Below are 22,540 nucleotides of genomic sequence, written 5' to 3' on the forward strand. Positions count from 1 at the left end.
ACTTTCAGTTTTGGACGAAGATTTCAGTTCTATTTTCTGCCACGAGACTGCGCCACCATCGCATAAGATAATTTGGCACAATGGGTGCTTGAATTGATAGTTTTCATGCACTTAGAAGATAATCTGTATCAAACACGAGATTTATTCTCATTATTTAGAAGCCAAGTACATGCAAGTATTGCTGAAGGGCCTATTAAGCATGCTCAATTTCACAGTAAATTGGCTTAGGCGATAGTGCTGCTGCCTAGCGGTAAAAAGAAGAACTGAATGTTTTGGACGAAGATTTCAGTTCCATTTTCTACCGCGAGCCTGCGCCACCATCGCATAAGATAATTCGACACAATGGGTGCTTGTATTGATAGTTTTCATGCATTAAGAAGATCATCTGCATCAAACCAGGGGCATTCGATAGAAATAGTCAAAACAGCTCCAGCACAGTCAGAAGCCATCTTCCCACAAAACGGACAGTTTGGCTCCATAGAAGACGACGACTCTTGATCTGAAAGGATTGGTAAGGAAGGATTAGATTTTCATCAGGCTTTGTTCGACGTACCCAGCTCAGCTGATACGACTATGTGGGGGTAAAACTACAACTATTCCTTGAGGCTGGATATAGGAGGCCTTCCGGTTACCCTTTGAATAATGCAGGTGCAGTGATAGATCTTCAAACATTTAGATAAACAACGCAGGAATTTCATTCACTCACTTTTATTGAATGTGAAGTCATACGAGGGGGATTATGTAGCACTATATACATTTGTGATCATCATATAAACAAAACAGGGGGTGGTTTAAATGAAATGGCCAGGGCCATTGTGCTCACCTCATGTGGAGGAAAGATGGATAAAGAGCATTGTATTGTGTCATGTAGTGTTAGGTTTGATGTAGGTCCAAGCAATTACAATTTCCCCAAAATGGCCAATTTACAGTACATTCGACCTCTGTGACCTTGCAAAGTAGGTCAAATCAAAGAAGACCCGGGTGACACATCGAATGGTTGTTAGAATTAGATGTACCTATGATATAAAATTGGTGCCAATCGGGCAAGTCATTACTAGGAATTATGGCATTTTGAAGAATTTAGGATTTGGCCCCCTCCCTGGAGGCCAAACGGCAAATCAGATCGCACCAAACTTCGATACCTGAGATCACCTGACCAAGGGGTACATGTGTACTTAATTTGTGATCAATAGTCATTGCAGTTAAGAAACGTGCCATAGTTACGGCCTGACGGCGAATTTACGCCATTTGACCTCTGTGACCTTGACAAGAAGGTCAAATTAAAAACCTGTGTGACATATACTGTATGGTGGTTAGATGTACCCATGATATCAAATTGGTGGCAATCGGGCAAGAAGTTAAGGAATAATCACATTTTTAAGGTTTTTGGATTTTGCCCCCTGGTGGTCAAGTGGTGAATCATATTGGACCAAACTTCAGTCCCTGAGATCACCTGACTAAGAGGTAAATGTGTACCAAATTTAGTATGAATAGTCATTGCAGTTTAGAAACGTGCCATCGTTACATCCTAACGGCCAATTTACACCATTTGACCTCTGTGACCTTGAAAAGGAGGTCAAATCAAAAACCCGGAGGATATATGATGCACCTTTGCTAGAAGTACCTACCATATTTTTTTCAAAATTTCCCGACTACTATTAAGGGAGATATTGCATATTTTCACTTTTAACGTTTGGCCCCCTGGTGGCCAAACCATGAAACGAATCGGACCGAAACTTGGTCTCCAAGGTGTCATTACATAAGGGTACATGTGTACCAAGTTTCAACTCAATAGCTCTAACAGTTACGAAACGTGCCCTGCTAACGGACGACGGACGACGACGGACGACGACGACGACGACGACGACGACGACGACGACGACGACGACGACGACGACGACGACGACGACGGACGACGGACGCCACGGTATGGGATAAGCTCACCTCTGCTAAGAGGTGAGCTAAAAATAGAAGCTAGTTCACTTGATTATATACCTGGTAATTACAGACGAATTAATAAGTTATGACCCAGTCCTTTTCATCAATAAAAGCTGATGGGTCAAATATACCCCCTTGGCATCAGGCAATTGATTCAGGCGCACGGTCGGGAGAAAATGAGGCAGGCAGAGTCCGAGCATCATTTATGTTTCTTATGTATTTGGATCTGTGTAAAATATACCAATGTATATCATCTTGATCGACTGCTGTATCCAATGTCACTACTGTGAAAACATGGCAACACTGACAAATAATTCTTGCTGACAAACAAAATATTTTCGCGAGCATGACCTACTCGCAAATTCGCGAAAAATATCCTGCACGCGAAATTTTGCTGTTCTACAGTATTAAGGACACCATCGAGAGCGTACGCAGTGTCAACAGTGTACAAATATTAACTATGAAGATGCTAAAATGAACTTTTGTCTGCTTTACAGGTGGACTTTAAAGTGGTGAATTTCACAACAATTCATGAACCCATCAAGAAAACATGTTTGTATTAAAATACATAATAATATTATGTCTAGAATTTATAAATCATATCACAATATACACATGTTCATGGACAAAAGCTGCATTTAAAGAACTGAGGTATAAAAAAACTCAAGTGCAGTGCAGGTGCTGACCATATGTTACGTCTCATTCCAACCAGATAACTACTATGCTCGAGTTTCCGCAAGATTGGAAAATTGTGCATTTACATGTGTGAAGACGCAAGGACTTTTCACACGTATCACGTATTTATGTATCATGAATTAAACAGTTAAAATGTCAGACCTATGTCTTCAGAACAAGGGTTTTTTACACCAAGAAAGAAATTCTGTACGTAAAAAAATACGGAGGAAAATTCGAGTCCGTGATGGAGAAAACCCGTGTGACATAACCCACGGTCACCACCTGTGTACAATGCACAGATGAAAGTTTCAGAACTAGTCTATGAACCTGGTCCTACACCAACAGGAGCCCCGAGTTACCACATCATTTTTAAACAATTTCAGCTACATGTTTAGTATACACAAAGCGATATTGCAAATAAAAATACCACTCCGGTGACCCGGAAAAGGTCATCAGTAATCCTGCCGTCAAATCACTGGAATCCTATTTAATTTTGGCTTATATTTTAAGATTTCGCCCAAGATCACCAATACAGCGAACCTTGCATTACCAACCTTGCATTTTTTTGTCCCTTTTATACAAATTTCATTACATACATCACCGACGTACTGCGTGTCGGAGGTTTTGTTCATTATATGCAACGAGTCTGATTCATACAATTACTCTATTAAGAACCTCCCTATTAAGAACATGCTCAGGACTGCCAAATGCTGTCCTTATAAAGGTGTCCTGATTACAGGGGTAAGATTGAACGGAAATTACCAACTTGGCCTGAAAATCAGTGTCTTTAATAGAGAAGCTGTCTTGCTAACAGAGGTGTCCACCAAGGTAGTTTCAACTGTATAAAAAAGTTCATGATCATACAAACCTATTCAAGAACGCTCTTCAACGGTCTCAAAATTGTCCAAAATAGTACAATAATTTAAGAGATATCACTGTCCCTACTTTCTTTTCTTCAAATCCCTCGCGGCCTTCATGATGTAACCTTTTGATCGAATCACGCCTCGTCCCTTGATGACACATGAGTATCGCGCCGTCCATTGCGGTTCCCAGCCCTCGGCATCACGTGTCGTAAAGATAGCGCCGATCACCTTCTGGAAGGATTCAGTCTGCAGGATACCTGGAAAAACAATGGAAAACACCCATATGTTATAATGATTGAAGTTATTGGGAGGACATGGCACAACGTTTGGACATCAGCCTTGCGATCGGAACGTCCCTGGTTTGATACTCGGCCAGTGCCACTTTCTATCTCAGATATAACATTAACTATAAAGAGGTAATTCTTGATACATACTTTTGGGGTCATTGTGCGTGAGCAGTTGGATATCACTCTCCCCGGCGTATTTGACGAGGTCTGGCGGCATGACACAACACGAGGCAAGATTGACCTGGTTCACTGTAGGCTTCACCTGAAAATTGAAGAAAATGTCATCTAATTCTTATCATCAACATCTTCAGATACATTTATGTACATATGTCCTGCGTTGTCGCTACAAATTTAGACAGGAACTTGAGTGTTATAGCCATGTAGAGAGGTAGAGATTGAGAAAGGGGTCAGGTTCTCCACAGGGTTTTCTCAAGAAGTTTAGCGAGTGGGCAACACGAGATGGGGTGGCCAGCAATTTATGGTAGGCAACCTTTGAAACCCTTTTACAAAATTCTCGAGCCATGTAGGGTCGCTCTTACAAGGTAGGGTGGTATGCTGGGCCGCCCTGACTAATGGCCTTGCGGAGAGAACTGCTCTTGAATGTGGTGTTTTACCTGCCCTGGCATTGACATCCGACGCAAAGGAACCTCGGTTTAATGTCTCATTCGAAGGACTGTAAAGAGCCAGGAATTTTAGTTCCTTGAAAGTAACACCTGGTCATCAAGAAATACAATCCTTGGTTATCCCCAGTATTGAACCTGGGCCCTATAGTATGGTAACAAGACGTGTTAACCACTAGGCTAAGAGGCTCCTAAAAGAGTGATGTCAAAGATGGCAAGTAGGGTTTAAACCAAGAACAAAAAGCATAGCGTGGGTACATGAAAATGTCGATTAGAGCGGGAGTTAATGTAGATATTGATATTATCTATTTTCACCACCGGAATGGCGATAGAACGACTGCAACTAAACAGAGTTAAAGATTATTGCAGCAATTAAAAACTCACCTGTGCCCAATCATGTAGTTGCTCTATCTGCACCTTGCTCATTTCGCTAACGCCAAGAAAGTACACTTTCTCCTCTTGAACAAACATCTCCATGGTCTCCCATATTGGTTTGATATCGTCCAGGCAAAACTGATCAGCATCGAGGATGTTCTCCGGGAAAGCTATAAGGATCGTCTCTATAATGCTGGTTTCCAACTCTCTAAACACTGAAACGGAGAAAAACTCAATTTGAGTATGTGGAAAATGTCTTGATCATTGAAAACAGAAATGGGAACACTTTTTTCACTACAGTAGAACCTCTCTATTAAGGACACCTCTCTATTCAGGAGAATCTCTCTATTAAGGACATCAGTTTTGGTCCCAAATTGGCTGTTTCCATTCAATTTGACCTCTCTAATCAGGACACCTCTCTATTAAGGACAGTAGTTGTCAGTCCCGATGGTGTCCTTAATAGGGAGGTTCTACTGTACTTGGTTTTATATATATTCCAGGCTAATGTGGATCGGCTTCAAGGATGTTCTCTGGAAAAGTGATCAGGACTGTTTCTATTATGCTGGTGTCTCACTCCTCGAAACGGAGATAAATTTGAGTAAGACTGCCCAAATGGGCGAGATGTTTTCATCATTGAAAACAGAAAGTATGAAAATTCACTGTGAATAAAAACTCCAAAATTGCTGTTACTGATATAAATGTACTCTCCATTTAAATCATAATTAACATTTGTCAACGATTTGATTCATGATTAAAACATTTATTCAGAATGCCAACATATATTCAGCACTACTCGCAGACAATTGTGACTACAGGCAGCATATGAATAATTCAGCCCCTAACTTTATTAATAGAACAAGTTCTAGCTGACTGGTCATCTAGTGCGGTTCTCCACAGAGAATCTGTTCAGGCGTAGCAGCCAGACAGTAATTTTTTCATGGCTTCAGCACCCACACAAAGAAAAAATGACCCAGACAGATTCACGGAATCGGTAATGGTTTTCTGCTAGAGCACCCAGACAGATTTTACTGCCAACCTGGTCAAAACAGAAATGTAGTCTAAATTGTGTCAAAATATAGTTACAGCACCTGCTGAAGAAACATGGGGGTGAGAACTCTGCACTGATCAACAAAGCTGGTTGTAACACCCTGTATACTAACCTGATTCTATGATTTCTTTAAGTAGTTCTGTATCACATCTCTGGAGGAAAATCTTCACTAAAAATGGAAAAAGATGGAAATTATGATCAGAAGCAGATACCGATATGATAATGGACCACTTTAGTTTCATAACTGGAATACTTTAGAATGCAAACTTTTGAATCACACAGACATATAGATCAGTGGCACAGTGGGTAGATGTAGACAACCTTCTGAAGAGAAACACTGTAAGATGGAGACAACCCTTTTCCTGCTGAGAGTCATCCTCTTGCAACCAGGGCCTACAACGTAACTGCTCCTTACGCATGTTTCCGAGAGGGAGTAAGTATGTATCGAGTGAAATGGCCTGATATTGATGGCAGAGCATACATATTGCTGCCTCACCTGTGAGTTTAAGGTCTCCTCTCTCTGTTGGGTTCAATGTCTCCACAAACTTCTCATTGGCACACACCAACTTGTCTTTATATTGCACTTCATTCACATCAATTCCTTCCTTCCATTTTGTTAGGGTCGAACTGATGCAATCTAGAAGCTGAAACAAATTACGAGATGGATGACGAGTGAAGATGTGACGAAATAAGACAGTTACAGATATGTATCAGTTTTCCTCTATCATAGATTATTATATTATACAGTAGAACCTCCCTATTAAGGACACCATCGGAACTGACAAGTACTGTCCTTAATAGAGAGGTGTCCTGATTAGAGAGGTCAAATTGAATGGAAACAGCCAATTTGGGACCAAAACTGGTGTCCTTAATAGAGAGGTTCTCCTGGATAGAGAGGTGTCCTTAATAGAGAGGTTCTACTGTATTATTATACAGTGGAACCTCCCTTAGCGGACACCTCTCTATTAAGGACAACCTCTCAATAAAGGACATTAGTTTTGGTCCAAAATGGGTTGTTTCCATTCAATTTCACCTCTCGATTAAGGACAGCAGTTGTCAGTCCCGTGGGTATCCTTACTACTGTATATACACTTGATTGGGAGCATCGTTTGCGAGGAAGTCACTACGTCTATGCCACCTTGCAGCATGAAAAAGTCAATTTCTGATAGTGATATGTGATAAAACGTAAAGACGTGACTCGCCTCGGTTTGGGCAGCGCTGGAAGGTAGTTAATGCTGTACAATAGTGAATAGTCAATCACTATAACTTATATTAAGCAAAATACTTAGTCTAGTGTAGTCCTACTTAATACTAACTAATAGTCTTAATCACTTAACAAAACTACAAACAATAAACCGTCATGATGCATGACTCGGCAGTTTCTGAACCAAGCAACCACATCTGCATGACTTGCATAGATTATCCAAATAAATAGGGCAAATCAAATGTTTCTTGGAAAAGTGCCACTGTACATTAATCAATGCACTACGAAGCACAGGCAATCCCTATCCAAAAACAACTTTTACACACCACTTTTCAGGAGGCTCCAAAACTTTTGTCATGGCCTGAATTTAATCAAAATTGATATGATTACGTACCTCTTCAGTAGGACCTTGAGAAGGCTTTTGTTTAAGGATGTTCCAGTTCACAATATTACCAGAATGAATGGAAATAGTGGAAGCTTTCGGGAAAACAGGTATCTCAGCAGCCATTGTTGTGGTTGTCGTTACGGTGATTCCACCTGAACCGGTATTCCACCTGAACCGGTTGGTTCTCCAAAGCCTGCCTTAAAGACAGACTATGTTCCTCAGGTCCTGCTTTTGATCACAGCTTCCAGCTACATGTATATCTAAAGGAGGAATCTGCGGCTGCAAAAACTACCCTGGTTCGGTCCTGGACACACTGATGCCTGATTTGAAGGGTGGTCAGTGAGGCAATTGTATCGTGAATAATCATGGACAGCAGCGTTAATTGAACAACATTTGTACAAACAGCTATCACAACAAATTAAACACATACATGGATTTCCTGGGTTGGTATTTTTTTAAGGGGGGAGGTTGTGGAAACTTTCTGATTTGTTGATTTATTGAAAGGCTGAAGTTGCACTGGTTTCCTGCAGATTCCTTAGGAAAAATGTGTCTCATTTTCACCATGGTAAATCCACCATTCACCATGGTAAACTGACAGTACCTCACCAAGGTGAGTTGGGGGTGGTGGAATACTTCACCATAGTGAACATGGTATAATCTACAATCGCCATGGCGAGCATGGTAAACTCTGATTTCACCATGGTGAACGCTGAATGGTGAATCTGAGATCTTTTTCATAACGGATACCAGATGCAACTTAGGCCCTTGTACACCCAGATCTCCAGTGTCTATTCATTATCAATGTAATGATTGAGACTTCTCCGTCTGAAAGCAAAAGTTAGGCTACCACACTGAGCGAACAACAGACAATAATATAAAAGGATCATTCAACTGAAAAATCATTTTCTTACAAATGTTCAATCTGTACAGGACACAATGTACACAACACAGGTATTTACAAACCTCTTTACTTCTCATCTGGTAACTCCCTTTCCCCAATTAAAGGCCAATGCCGTTCGAGCTCATTGTTTTTTTCTTGTGGCTCAGGTAAATAGAAATAATTAAAACAATGCTGAAGGAGATTTACTAAAACCTGGCATAAAGGTATTTGTTTATAAGTCCACACAGTGGCACCATTGAAATTAATATGCCCTACATATGGTAATTACACGATGGGGAATTTTCAAATTTGGACTAACGGAGAATAACTTTATAACACTAGTAAATTTCCCAAACATATATAATTGCGGTAATTGACCAGTGGATTATTCAAGATGTCCTTATAATGATTTATTGCATTGGAATAACTTGCGACACATTTTCATTTTAAACACTCTCACATGAGCGTAGCCAGAGGGGGGTTACAAATGACACCTGCTTGGAAAAAAAATACGTGAAAATTGACCAAGAAATGCCTTTGTTTTCTTAATTGATCAAGAATTGGCCTTCGTCAAAACAACTACCCTCCAGGAAGTCCTTGCTACACCTCTGGAAATGCTTAAATACTCAAATAGGTCCCATTTGAACAGAACACTTGTAGAAATCTTGGCTACACCTAGGTCTCATTTGGGTGCACACTGGCTACAACTACTTACTAGGTCTCCTTTGAACAATACACTACACTACTGGAACTCCTGGCACACCTAGGTCTCATTCAAACTGTACACTTCTGGAAATCCCAGCCACACCTAGGTCTAACTTTGAACTGCACACTTGGGAATGTCCTGGCTACACCTAGGTCTCATTTAATCTGTACACCGCTAGAATCTTGCCTCACTACAGGTACCTTTTGAACTGTTCCCTCTTAAAGCTTTTGTCATTTATGCTCACTATAAAACACTACATGCACAAGGCCATGATGGGTACGAGTGTGTAAAAAAACTACCTAACATCAGAAAACTAAACAACTATTCACTGCAGAGTGTGACAGTGATCCACATTAGAAATCATGAGACCTATCATCCTCTTGCAAACAGGGCCTACAACACGATTTCCCCTTACGCATGTTTCCGAGGGAGTAAGTATGTATCGAGTGAAATGGCCGGATATTTTCAGAATGGAGACCTTTTTTTTTCGATCTACAAACTACTCTGTCATTCATAATATCACAAATCTTAAAGGGAGACTATACGCTGGGGCGAGGTAGGTCAGATTAAGTTACACAAAGTCACTAATTGGGGTCTCTCTTATCTCTTAATACATCAAATCTGTTCAAGCTTGTGAGAGAAATATAACTCTTCCTGAATAAAACGCAACACATGCCCCAAACTGTGTACCTATACTACAGAGTAACCTGAAGACCACTCATTTGACCCCCCAGCATCTGCCTATAAATCCCCCCTAAAAAAAATCAATGAGGGTCAAAGTCACACATATACATGTCTCAGTCTTATAATCATTCTTGCATATCCCATTTCTATTTCCTCAGTTTCATTTCCAGAAAGATCACTGCCATTTCTCTTAATCACCTTGAGCAAAACACTTAACCTGAAATTGCTTTGGTCTTCAAACGAGTCGTAAAAACTGAAGTTATTTGTACCTGGTGCGTGTACAAGGGTGAATGAAAGACCCCATATTAGTGGGCAGTAGATTGCTATTCGTAAATGATGTGCAACTTCTATATTATCTTGTGCTACCCCTCTTACCCCTCTGTACATTCATGTCAAAATATGCAGCCAATCTCCTGCTAAAACACCTCCACAGCCATTACAAACCCCTCCCCCACACACACGCACACACATGTAGTTTCATTTTCGGTGGAACAGGCGAAGCATCTTCGATAAATATCACATCGTCATTAAAATTGGTCATGAATGCGAGTATCTCTATCACCACTAGGTGGCAACGTCGGTCAACTCGATAATCGTTCCTCGGCGATTTGACTGCGTTCTCGAGCGATGGCGATTATGTCGTCCGCTAATTCTGGAATAGTCGTGAAGCGCACTTTGTCGAAGTTGAAGATATCTTTGATAAACTCTAGCACCTGGTCCTGTAGATGGGAAAAAGAATCATACACTGCTTATCAAATATCATAGAGGTTTGAGTAGAGACAAGTTTTTTGTTGCTGCTTGTCCAAGGAGTAAGACTGTCATGACTGACGTTGTGTCAGATCAGTGAGAGTACCCTTGGTGTGTCTGTACTCCAACTGGTTGGTGAGACATCCCTGGTCCCTTTTGACATCACCCGGGTTGATTGAGAAGCCCTGGTGTGGTTGTGAAGGGAAGGGCTGGGGACGGCAGCGTTGCACTTGAGTGACTTGCTGGAGTTGGACGTTGTACAAGAAGTGGGTAAAAGAGCTATACTGCACGCAGAATGAAAAGGTGAGCTGAGCAGAGAGAACCCTGCCCTGATCAGGATCAGTTAGACACCCACCTTGAAGAATTGGCACATTTCGTTGAGGTGGACGACAGGTCCAAGGAAGCCCCACGCTAACACTGGACTCACGTGTTCTGATATGGCATAGAAATGAGCAATAAAACCATCTGGAATCTGAAGTGGAAAAATTCGTTTTCCGAAATAAGGAAGTGGAGGTTTGATATTGCCCTGTAGATGAAAGTGCCTCAAAGCCTAGTGGTTAACACTGCGGGTTAACACTGCGGGTTACCACGCAATAGGGCCTGGGTTCAATCCTGATCACATTTCAGATACAAGTAGTTCCCATACCTGAAGTTCTGGAAACGGTGTCAGGCATGAAGAAGGCTCTGTTAAAAGAGCTCATGAGTTCATGATACAGGCTGCCTTACCTGTTGGGGGATGGGTTGTATAAATTCATGAAGGGGCAGAAGTTGTAATGAAAAACTTACACGAAGCAGTCTCCTTTTTGCTTTTAAGACTGACCAAACAGCAGTTGCGAGGGCCTGAAATATTGAAGGGCATCAGTAAAGAAGACATTTTAATTTGAGGATTATTCTAATTCCTGTCAATAATCTGTGTTGGACATGCCGGATAATGGTGCCTTAAAACCTTTAATTTTTTGGTATCCAGTTATTCCAACTTTCTTTGGACCACCTTATACTGGTGTCCATCCTCTCCACCTCTTCAAAGACCATGCACACAAACTGCTTCAGCCATGTGCGTGCACTGCAGGAAACTCCCACCAACACTGTGAATGGGGAAACACATAGACAATATACCACCAGTACGGGTCAGATCAGGCTAGGATGTACGGGTTGCCTGGAGGTTTATCGCTGGTAGCCTCTGTACCAGTTCACGTGTTTAGGTCAGGCTCAGTTCACAACAGAACAGGTGATACCAGGCCACATGTAGGTTGCCACTGGTATCCTGTAAACGGGTGCCAAATGTCTCAGGAGGATGGGGGGGGGGGGGGAGACAGGCCTTATTAGCCCTGGCAGGCAACCAGTCCAGGAGAAGGACAACTCCGATCTGAAACCCAGGCAGTAATTGCCCATAAAAGTCCACTGAAGTCGGCAGCGTCCAGCCCTTGTGGTGTGGCTTGAAATCGGGACCCTACTCACATATGACACTTTGGTTGAATAACTAGACGAACAGGATGAAGAAGATACCACCATCACATGAGAAATTGAGCTTTAATGACATGTATAAAAAAGAGGTAAAAGAGTACTCACCGTTTCCTTAAAACCGTTCGATAGCCACCTATTCTGAACAACGGTGGTGACCGACGACGGTGGGCTCTCCAGGTCGTCAAATGCATCCATTAGAATAAAGTCTAAGACAATATCGTAGAAGGACAGCACTTTGATCTGTAAGGCCAAACAAATGTGATTGTTAGTTTCATGTCAAGGACTGCATGTCCTACATTGTATATTTACCAAATATATAGTGAGGGCACTCGGACATCTTTTTGTCCATTGAAGTGTAATTTTTGCTCGAGGCCAGAGGTCAAGTGTGTGCAAAGTTGATGCATTGTTTGACTGACGTGCTGTGATCTCAGTTTGTTGACAGTAATTATGATCGCCTGGGGGAGGCTGGCCTCCCTAGCCTTGTTTGGTAACTAGAAGAAGGAAAAACTACAAAAAACAAACCCGGGTAGAAGACAAGACATCTAGGATCTTGGTGGTTAAAAAGTAATTAGGAAGTCAAACACCTCCCAAGAAGAAGAAGTTGTTTTCTACCATGCTGCTTGGGGAACCAGTCTGATGGCCCCTGGTGCAGCCTGGTGGATTTCTGGTGGCACCTGGTTCAGATTGGTGCCCCATCAGGCTGATTGTAGAAGTTGGAAAGCCCTGGCACTTTGACTCACCCCTCTTCCTCGCAGTTCCTCCTCCATCATTTGCCAACTTTCCTTCTTTTTCACGAAATTGATCATCTCGTCAAACCCCTCCTGGAAATCCACAGGATCCTGCAAAGGAAAGGAAGGTGGTAATCAGATTGAGATTCAAATTTGTAGAACACATGGTCACTATGTAGTGTTGTCCACTACGTCAAATGCATTGCACCTTATTTTAGTCTGGTTGGTCCCGGATTCCAACACCACACTGGCGCTCCTCTGTACTAAAACTGTGACCGGATGGTGCCAAATTGAGTCAGAATTGTATTTTTTGCTACAAATTTTAAAAAAAGCGTAACATACCCTTTCAGCTTTAATGAGCACATAAGAGATGAGCCGTCGACCCATTTGGACGAACCATTCCAGTATCGTTTCATCTCGGAACAATTCTTCAAACGCAAAGCGTAGACAGTGTAACTTGCCGAGAAACTCGCTGTCGGATTCGCAGCCAACAAGTCTAGTCCTGGAAAAAGAAGAAAAAGAGGTGCGAAATTCTTAATTCTTCTTTGAATCTACTCAGATCAGCATACAGTCAAATACTGTTCACCAAAATATTTCGTTCCCGTTTATTATCGTAAAAATTTCTGAAAATTTGCTTAGTTCTTTTCAGCAGAAGCACTGCCGACATCAACACTGTATTATGGATGATGCAAGACGTTTAAACAAGATGAAACTTTGGCAGAGAAATGGCCGAGCCCCTCTCCCAGATGAAAAAAAATTCATCTCGAAAGGCATCATGATTGGGAGAAACGAACTGGCCTACTTACTAGTCTTCGAGAAGGAAAACTCTGATACAAAACCAGGGCTCGCGATAACCCTAAAAAGTGTCTCTTGAAGCCTGAAACTTGGCCCAGGACCCTAAATTTTCAAAGTATGAACTTAAAAACCTGTGGCAGGACTCCCAAGATCTTGCCAAAACATTGGTTTTACTCCTGATCAAGAAAGTCTAGCGCAAGCCCTGAAAACCTGACCCGTATGCACTGCTCGACAACATGGACCAAAATCCATACCTCAGTATGCACTGCTCGACAACATGGACCAAAATCCATACCTCAGTATGCACTGCTCGACAACATAGACCAAAATCCATACCTCAGTATGCACTGCTCGACAACATGGACCAAAATCCATACCTCAGTATGCACTGCTCGACAACATGGACCAAAATCCATACCTCAGTATGCACTGCTCGACAACATGGACCAAAATCCTTACCTCAAAGACCTGCACGGTATGCTCCCATGTTTCAGTTCCAGGAGTGCTGCTTCATACAAGAATAAACTCTGATGTTTATTGGTCTGCTGTTCTAAGTCGGTCAGGTCTGCCATCTATAAGAGGGAAAAATAAACCGTGATGAAGACAGCCTTGGGCTAACTATCAAACTGCAACGCGTAACATTTAGATTACGTTTCAAGCCCTCAAATACGCAAAACGTACCTCCGACGCAGAGACGAACGAATCCTGATCGCTGTCTGTTTCGCCCTCCGTGATCCGCCTATCCCGTTCGTAGTAGCGGTCCATCTCAGACAGCGCTACCATGGCAGAATCGAGGGCGGCCGTGCTTGCTTGTCGATATAAACGCCGCTCATACTCCTCCTGTATTTGACATGCTCTGTCTATCAAGTTTTCGAGTTGGTATTTTAGATCCGATGCTGCGTCCTAAAAATAAGATAATACGATTTTGTCTCTAAACTTCTCTCGAATGTCATCCAACTGTCATCTACCTACAGCAAGGAAGCCAGACGTCTGTGGTGTATCTAGATATTTTCTATCTAACTGGATTTAGAAAACACCACGCCCATTCTACCGTCGAAGATAAAGTGTTTGATATCGCCAGCTCCATGAGAGCGGAGCTTACATTAGCACATCTGAACACTTTCGTTCTTTACACCCGTCTAGCTTTTTTGGTAAACAACACAGCTCAATTGGGGACACATGATAATAAGTTTCATTGTAAAATAGCTAGCATTACCCAATCTTAGGGACGAGGTCTGCACTGAATTTAGTGCAGTGTGGCCATCTCGTTTTTTTTAGGTGTAACCAACCAAAGAGTTATAGGGACTGTGGTTGAACAATAGAACTCGGGAGAAATTTACCAGTGCGGATAACTGCGGGCTAGTACGTGTAGTATGCGAGGTACGAACACGGTATACAACGCGTGTGGTAGAGAAAGAGTTAAGGTCAGATTGATAATAGTTTGCATGAACTTACACCATCTGGCTCTGTTGGTTCTATTCTATTCAGGGCATCTTCCCAGTGGTGGACAGCAGTATTGATTGAATCTAGACCTGCAAACAAAAGGGCAAGTTACTATACCCATGGCTTTTCATGTCAAGAGGAGGAGACTTCTAATTATTTCTAAGTCACTGTCCAAATTAAACTCGCCCAATACTTACCTAATTGACACAAATGTTGGGGACTGAGATTGGAGGTGTCCCGTGTTACAGTGGAAGTGCTCCCTGTGCTGCCGACAGAGCATGCATCTCCTTGTAGGCTGAGAGGCCGACTGAACACACCGGGACTGCTCTGGTGCGAGTGCAGCGCACTGGGAATATCTGCAAAGTGAACGGGGAAATCATGGGATAACTGCAAAAAGTACCTGGCAATTAGACTGCCAAGCATTTCAGGAGACGTTTCTAGACTTCACCGGAAAGATAATGTGTCAATCTAGTGACATATACAGTGGAACCCCGGTAACACGACCTCCCAAGGGACTAAGCCGAAGTGGTCGTGTTACCGGGGTGGTCGCGTTATTGAATTTAAGAATCATAAGTAGGTTTTCCCGCCAAAACATCGTCCTAGCAGATATGCTGTGTGTACATTGACATGCATTAATGACTACGCCACCGGGTGATTCGATAATTTGTGTGTATATCACGAATAAAAAATCATTTTCTTGAGTGTTTTGCGTTTAATTTACAACTTATGTAAATGAGTAAATAAACTGACGAGAGCTAATTAGACCAAACATTACATTAAAACTTGAGCATGCTAATTAGAGCAAGCATGTCATTCACACCATCGGCAGCTGCCCTTCTTGATGTCAAGCTAATATTCCCGCTAACATTGAGAGAGGTGATGTGAGAAGATGTTGAGAATTATTCCTGATGTCTTCCTGCTTTAACTTCAGCCAATTTGAACTGGTACTGATTAAATCATCTTTTTAAAAACGTATTTTATCAATATTACGACGTAGTAAGCATTCTTTACTTTGAGTATCGGTACTCTTACTAATCAACATAATTTATTTGTCCTAAAAACTACGTGTGCATGCCTCTTGACATCATTTAATACTAAATGATGAAAAACAAACCGTGAGTCGAAAAGAAAGTTTATTCTTTATTTTATTTGCGCTTACATTTGATCAAACTCACTTACACATCATTTATTTACATATGGATTCCCATGGTCATTGTGTTCGAGGTGCTAACTATCAACACGGATTTGCGAGAAGGTGCCAATTGATACGATGCGGTCATGGTTGATTAGGGCAATTAGGCCTCATGGTCGCGTTAGCGGGGTTAATTTGCAGTTTGGGACCGACCAAGCTGGTGGTCGCGGTCTGGGTACCGGGGTGGTCGTGTTAGCGAGGGCCAGTTAATGAGAATTAGAGAGAAAACCATTCGGGACCGGAGAATTTTGGTCGTGTTCGCGGGGTGGTCGCGTTACTGAGGTGGTCGCCGACCGGGGTTCCACTGTAAATTGCTCTGTTAAGACCGCCAAATACTTTTAGTTTTATGTCAAGATGGTTGACACAACTTATTCAACATTGAGGAAATAGGTTCGTTGGTGGGCCTGCCATCCAAGGAGTTAAGTGGTGTGGCCGAATAGTCCAAAGCAAATTCCCTCTGTAGGGGTAAATTTGGTGGCAAAAACAGTAACCCAATGCAGCATCCCAGAATACTGACCTCCATTTGGGCTTCTTAGAGCAGGGCTACTCCTACTGGCCTGACTGGTCCCCCGACTGACCGTCCGACTTCGATTTACAGATGAAGCAACAGATGGTTCCACCTTTGGCAAGCTCTTCCGTGGCGATCTCGGCTTTCTTCTTCTTAGGTAGGCGGCCAGGATTCCTATGAGCGTCACCCCGAGGGTGATGCCCAGGATGGTAGCCTTGGCAGGGTTGTTTAGGGGCATGGTTGTTGCTCAGGTGCGAGTACAGGATCCTATAAAAAGTATATTCGCTCTATTAGAAAACCTTTTTGCGGTGTGTTGGAGTATTGGAAGTGTTCAAGTCATATGGACAGATTTGACCAATCAACAACACTGTAGTGTAAGCTCATTTCCACTTCCAGGTGGAAGCTCAATTCAGTGCACAGTACTTGGTATGAATTCATTGCTCTGTGGATGTTCTGGATGACGGGTGGCCCATCAGTCATCAACAGACTTGGGTCGGCCAACATTCCCTACAGCCCGCAGGCAGACATGGCAGATGGCACAAGGCCTACATATACATACATGTATTATGTAACCAAGCACTGTAAGTGTACACTTCATGGAATTGACTTGGCCACACCTTATCTTGGCCACATCTTAAATATGTGCACAGTTTCAGCATGCATTTTACACGCAGACCAGAGCAGGCCTTCAACAACATTTAACAAGGATGAGTAGCATGCATGCACGAGGTCAGAGTGTGATGCCTGAGTGATGGGCTTTTTGGGAGTCAGTCAAGGACATATGACAATGTTTGATTACACCTCAAATAAGCAACTGATCATGATGAATTTTTCACCGAATGTTCTATAAAACATACTTTATTCAATTAATAGGCTGTCAAAAGAAACAATCCACAGAATTATTGATTAATTCATGAATTAAATAGTGGAATTGACATTTTTTGCACATTTTCAAAGGTGCTGACCTCTGCCGGCCACAGGCAATATTATGGATAGTTGATATTCAAAGTCGATGCGGATAATAATAAAAAATTGAAATGTCCTAGGTAAAACCTAAAAAAGTGTCAAAAATGTTAGGTAAGATACTCATATGACGTATTTTATGAACTATTTATTTTTTAAAGCGTTAGATTGTAAGTTTTGAAAAATAATCATCAATCGTGAAAATCAATGTACAAAATGGCGGAACAGAAACAGAAAAAGCAATTTCGCAGGCGAAAATACTCCTCTAGTAGCGATAATGATTCAGAAAAAGAAGAAGAAACAAGGTATAATTGTTGAATATATGATGTGAAATATGTGTACCAAATTCGGTTAAAAAATATTGAATGAGTAAAATTTGCCAATGTAAAACGTACCCCAAGAGGAGTGAGAAGTGTTACCCAAATTCGCCATGTCCCTAACTCAACTGTCCCTATATCCATCTGGGTTCTAGTTATCTGCAGCGAGGTCGTGCTTTGTACCGAAACTCTAAATGTTGAGTGTGTATAGCTTATTTCTAGGTCAGGCTGAGTTTACCGATTCAGATCCTGTAGTCTAAGTGCAGTGATAGATACTTTGCTCTGTTCTTTTCAGGACTGCCGTTGAGGACATGAAAGAACTACAGAAAATGAGAAAGCGCCCTCGAGGCGTTGATGTGGCTACAGGTTTAAATGCTGGCGTTAGTGAGCCAAAACCAGAAGAGCAGGGAAAGAAAGTAAGTACGCCTGAAGTGAATGATTGATTGTTTGGTGGCGTTGTCCTGCCAAAACACCCCTGGGTTAGCAAGAGTCAAATCATCCTCATTTTTGAATCAAATACCTTACTTTTAGGTCGTCAAGAGCTAGTTTTTACCTCAACGTTGATGACATTCAAACCACCATTGAATGATTGTTTTTAAAGTCTAAACACTTTTCCAGGTGGACCCATTCAAATTGAAATCTGGAGGAGGTATCATCAGCATGCAGGATCTGAAAAAGAGGTATGCAGGGTTCTCCGGCCCAAATTTCCTTGGGCAGGTGCTGAGGTGTTGACAAATTTGACAATTTAGACTTCGATTTAGTTTGAGCAATATCTGTCTGGTGCTCCAATAGAAGTTGGTGGTATTGCTTTGTAAATTTTTGTAATTTTTGTTGCTTGTGAGTTGAAGCATTTAAACTGATGTTTTATTCTTAAAAGGTTTTAGACTTGAAAGAATATTGTCTGCACTATGCTTATATATCATGTTAATGTTTTCTGTCTTTCAGCCGAGGAGGGGACAAAGACGAAGATGAAATAATCGGAACGTCATTCGCTGCCGAAACGAATAGGAGAGATGAGGATGCCGACATGTAGGTGAAGTATTTGTTTAGAAGTTCCACTGCAGTCGGTGCACTGGTGTGCATTACAATATTTTTATTGAGCTGTTGTGTCAACATTGATGATCTTATTAGACGAGAATTCAAAGGGAAACTGTGGACATGAAAAAGCAGAGAATGTTGTCGGGAAATAGTTAAGATAATGATTGGTGTATCTCCAATGCATTTTTTCTACAGCTTCGAAGGAAACATGAAAATCAAATAATTTTGTTGACTTTCGCAAAAATTTATCAACACCAATTGATTTATCAACTAGTTAGTGTTACTAACAAAATCAATTTTTCAGGTTGACATACGTGGAAGAGGAATTGAAAAAAAGAAAGGGGCTGAATACTGATGCAGATGCTGCTGCTCAAAAGTAAGTTAGTCGATAAGTGTTTGATAATTATAAAACAGGGCCACTCTAAAACGTTTACACAGAGCCGATGTTTATCTGGTCCGGGTACTAGTAATGTAAAGTATAAGGTGCAACGATAACTGAAAACAGTGCTGTGCGGCTCGTAGAAGTACACAAGTTGTTACAACACATCAAGGTAACAGACTCAACAGCAACAGTAACTACATGGTTGGCAAAACCCTTGACCTTGACTAGTAATGACCTTGACCTTATTTCAGGCAGAAGACGGTGGATGATGTATTGCTTGATTGTCCAGAACATCTACGATCTTCGACGGGGAAAAAGACAGAAGACATGTTGTCCAATCAGATGTTGTCCGGTATACCAGAAGTTGATCTTGGAATAGAGTAAGTGTTCGTGTTTTTGTGTAATTAACTTGTTCTGTATGTATGGGGGGATAATGTTTTACGGGATGCTGAGATGGACCAAAAACTGGCCAGGGTTTTTTTGGGATAGGCCCACTTATTTTAGTTTTCAATGTCCTGTGACTGTGAGAGTAAGAGAGACCGTTTCTTTTCTAGAGCTAAAATCAAGAACATAGAATCGACAGAAGAAGCGAAACAAAGAATGATAGAGGAGCGACGGAGGAAAAAAGAACAAGAAGTGTCTGATTTTGTGCCGACGAATATGGCCGTCAATTTTGTGCAGCATAACAGATGTGAGTATGAGGGGACTAGTTTGAGGCAGCGATACACGTCTGTTTTTGAAAAAAAGTCTCTCCTTCCTGATTAGAGTATAGCAGGAGAGTTTATGACATTTTCAGACATTTTACGTTATCTTTTGTGCACAATTTCTATTGCAGAATGCATTTTCTCTTTGTTGTTTGTAACAATCCTATCTTTGTTCTGTTACAGTTAATATTGAAGACTCAACGCCCCTCTTGAAAAAGGATGAAACGCCCGCAGCAAAGCCTTTACGAGTCGGAGACGCTGAGAAGTTTTCAGCTAACAAAGGTGAGAATTCATGTATGATACGTCCGAATTCCATACAGTAGGGCCTCCCTGTTGAGGACACCCTGTAGAGGGGTCAAATTGAATGAAAAAAACCCACTTGGGACCAAAACTAGTGCATATTGTAGAGAGGGTGACCTTAATCAATTTAAAATTTGTGCTGCACTGACTAGACAAGGAATTTTGCCATCACTATGGAAGGAGTTGAAAATTCCTCGCGACAAATGTTTCTCTCTTAAAAGACGTATTACTTACTTACTAGTCATTTAAGTCCCTGCTGCTGGCTCATAACACCTTCACCATCTCTCTCGATGTTCCCTTGTAACTGGCCACTTGTATCGCTGTATCAAAAAGGTATGAAATGTACTTAATCCCCGAGTGCATTTCTCTTTTGCAGGCAAAAAAGGATCTGATAAAACAACGGATAAAGCCACGGACGATTTCCATTACGAAAAGTTCAAGAAGTACATGAGGAGATAACACAAGGATTGTTTGATGCTTTGAGAGACAATTTTAACGAAAAAGGACTGAGAACAATTCGCAAGGTGTTCACCTCATGCATGTACGTGTTTGTTATGGCCAGTAGAGAGGAAATACGAAGCTCTGGGGCTCTGTGGTAGATGTACACATAACAGTTGCCATTCCAATTGAAGTCAGTATCTTGTTTTCATGTAAAAGAACTTACGTTATCTTTATTCTATATCCTGGCATACCTGAAAATGTTTTGCAATAATAATGATAATAGTGAGTTCTTGTATAGCGCTTTTCACTGTAATATCTACTGTCTCAAAGCGCTTAACAATCGCAATCATTATTACCCAGCCTATCCAGAGACCTTTCTGGAGAACCAGGAAGGGAGAAAGTGAACATTTCTCACATGTATGATATCAAAATGAAGAAAATAAACTGTTTTATAGTACTTGCCACTTACTTACTTCGTTGAAATCGTTCTACAAAACCTTTCTTCTGGCACCAGTTCATTTACAATCTTTACAATATTTGGAATCTCTCGGATGTTCTTGCAGCCTGACCAAGAACTTTCTCTCTCTCTCTCCCCGGGACAAGACATCGTGTCACAATTGGCACAAGTGATTAGGTATAAACAGTCCATGGAAAACAACAAATGACCTGATGAAAACTCCAGCTGTGGTTTGCTTGTTTATCAGGCTTTTCCCAGTGATGGACCCAGGGAGTCACTCCGGACAAGAATACAGCACCATTGTATCAAAAAGTGTGAGACAGGTTCTTTGTCGGCAAAGCCAGACCAGAGCGAGTCAAATGGTCTCCCATCTTTCTTGAGCCTTGACCAGCGGCACACCTGAATTTTAAAAATACATCCCACCCGTCCCAGATTTTTTACTCTCCGTTATTCCGATACCAAAATCCAGTCTTATTTTCCCAACCTTGAGTTGTTGGCGGTACATGAAGACCAGTATAAGGTGATGTGTATGCGAGCGTATTCCAGCTAGAATTTGGGGTGGGGATGTAAAATATGCCAGCAAAAGGGGTCCTCGGAGGGGATTTGAGATTGTTGTGCTCATTGAGGTCAAAACCTCAAGAGTACAAGGATGATTTTCGCATGTAATTGAGAGTTGCCCCCCGAGTTTGGACCACAAGGTGCATAGGTACAAGATGCAGGAATTTTCTCCCACCAAACACAAGCTGACAATCGATTGGTGAATTAGAAAAATCGGTGGAGCCCCAAGAATATTTTTCAAATATGAAATGGCCAGGGCCATTGTGCTCACCTCATGTGGAGGAAAGATGGATAAAGAGCATTGTATTGTGTCATGTAGTGTTAGGTTTGATGTAGGTCCAAGCAATTACAATTTCCCCAAAATGGCCAATTTACAGTACATTCGACCTCTGTGACCTTGAAAGTAGGTCAAATCAAAGAAGACCCGGGTGACACATTGAATGGTTGTTAGAATTAGATGTACCTATGATATAAAATTGGTACCAATCGGGCAAGTCATTACTAGGAATAATGGCATTTTGAAGTATTTAGGATTTGGCCCCCTCCCTGGAGGCCAAACGGCAAATCAGATCGCACCAAACTTCGGTACCTGAGATCACCTGACCAAGGGGTACATGTGTACTTAATTTGTGATCAATAGTCATTGCAGTTAAGAAATGTGCCATAGTTACGGCCTGACAGCGAATTTACGCCATTTGACCTCTGTGACCTTGACAAGAAGGTCAAATTAAAAACCTGTGTGACATATACTGTATGGTGGTTAGATGTACCCATGATATCAAATTGGTGGCAATCGGGCAAGAAGTTAAGGAATAATCACATTTTTAAGGTTTTTGGA

The 22,540-nt window shown here is 41.7% G+C and overlaps 3 protein-coding genes across 3 annotated transcripts; 1 reads left to right on the top strand and 2 right to left on the bottom strand.

The window, feature by feature from the left end:
• Positions 1-692: 692 nt before the first annotated feature.
• On the bottom strand, positions 693-8,131 carry LOC135500932 (glutamate--cysteine ligase regulatory subunit-like). The gene is made up of 6 exons (XM_064792628.1): positions 7,405-8,131; positions 6,303-6,450; positions 5,919-5,975; positions 4,768-4,973; positions 3,911-4,025; positions 693-3,733 (listed from the first exon to the last, which is right to left on the bottom strand). The coding sequence occupies exons 1-6, from the start codon at positions 7,516-7,518 to the stop codon at positions 3,555-3,557; spliced, it is 819 nt and encodes a 272-aa protein (XP_064648698.1). The 5' UTR covers positions 7,519-8,131; the 3' UTR covers positions 693-3,554.
• Positions 8,132-8,270: 139 nt separating this feature from the next.
• Positions 8,271-17,509, bottom strand: LOC135500931 (mitoguardin 2-like). The gene is made up of 12 exons (XM_064792627.1): positions 17,400-17,509; positions 16,552-16,809; positions 15,040-15,198; positions 14,855-14,931; positions 14,081-14,302; positions 13,859-13,971; positions 12,947-13,106; positions 12,617-12,715; positions 11,982-12,116; positions 11,199-11,252; positions 10,768-10,884; positions 8,271-10,384 (listed from the first exon to the last, which is right to left on the bottom strand). The coding sequence occupies exons 2-12, from the start codon at positions 16,778-16,780 to the stop codon at positions 10,247-10,249; spliced, it is 1,503 nt and encodes a 500-aa protein (XP_064648697.1). The 5' UTR covers positions 16,781-16,809; positions 17,400-17,509; the 3' UTR covers positions 8,271-10,246.
• A 212-nt stretch (positions 17,510-17,721) lies between these two features.
• Positions 17,722-21,132, top strand: LOC135501534 (splicing factor C9orf78 homolog). The gene is made up of 9 exons (XM_064793686.1): positions 17,722-17,810; positions 18,118-18,238; positions 18,441-18,502; positions 18,768-18,851; positions 19,165-19,236; positions 19,494-19,622; positions 19,797-19,933; positions 20,130-20,228; positions 20,623-21,132. The coding sequence occupies exons 1-9, from the start codon at positions 17,722-17,724 to the stop codon at positions 20,703-20,705; spliced, it is 876 nt and encodes a 291-aa protein (XP_064649756.1). The 3' UTR covers positions 20,706-21,132.
• The last annotated feature ends 1,408 nt before the right edge of the window (positions 21,133-22,540 follow it).

The sequence above is a fragment of the Lineus longissimus genome, chromosome 17, assembly GCF_910592395.1.
Source record: "Lineus longissimus chromosome 17, tnLinLong1.2, whole genome shotgun sequence".
Classification (NCBI taxonomy): Eukaryota; Metazoa; Nemertea; class Pilidiophora; order Heteronemertea; family Lineidae; genus Lineus; species Lineus longissimus.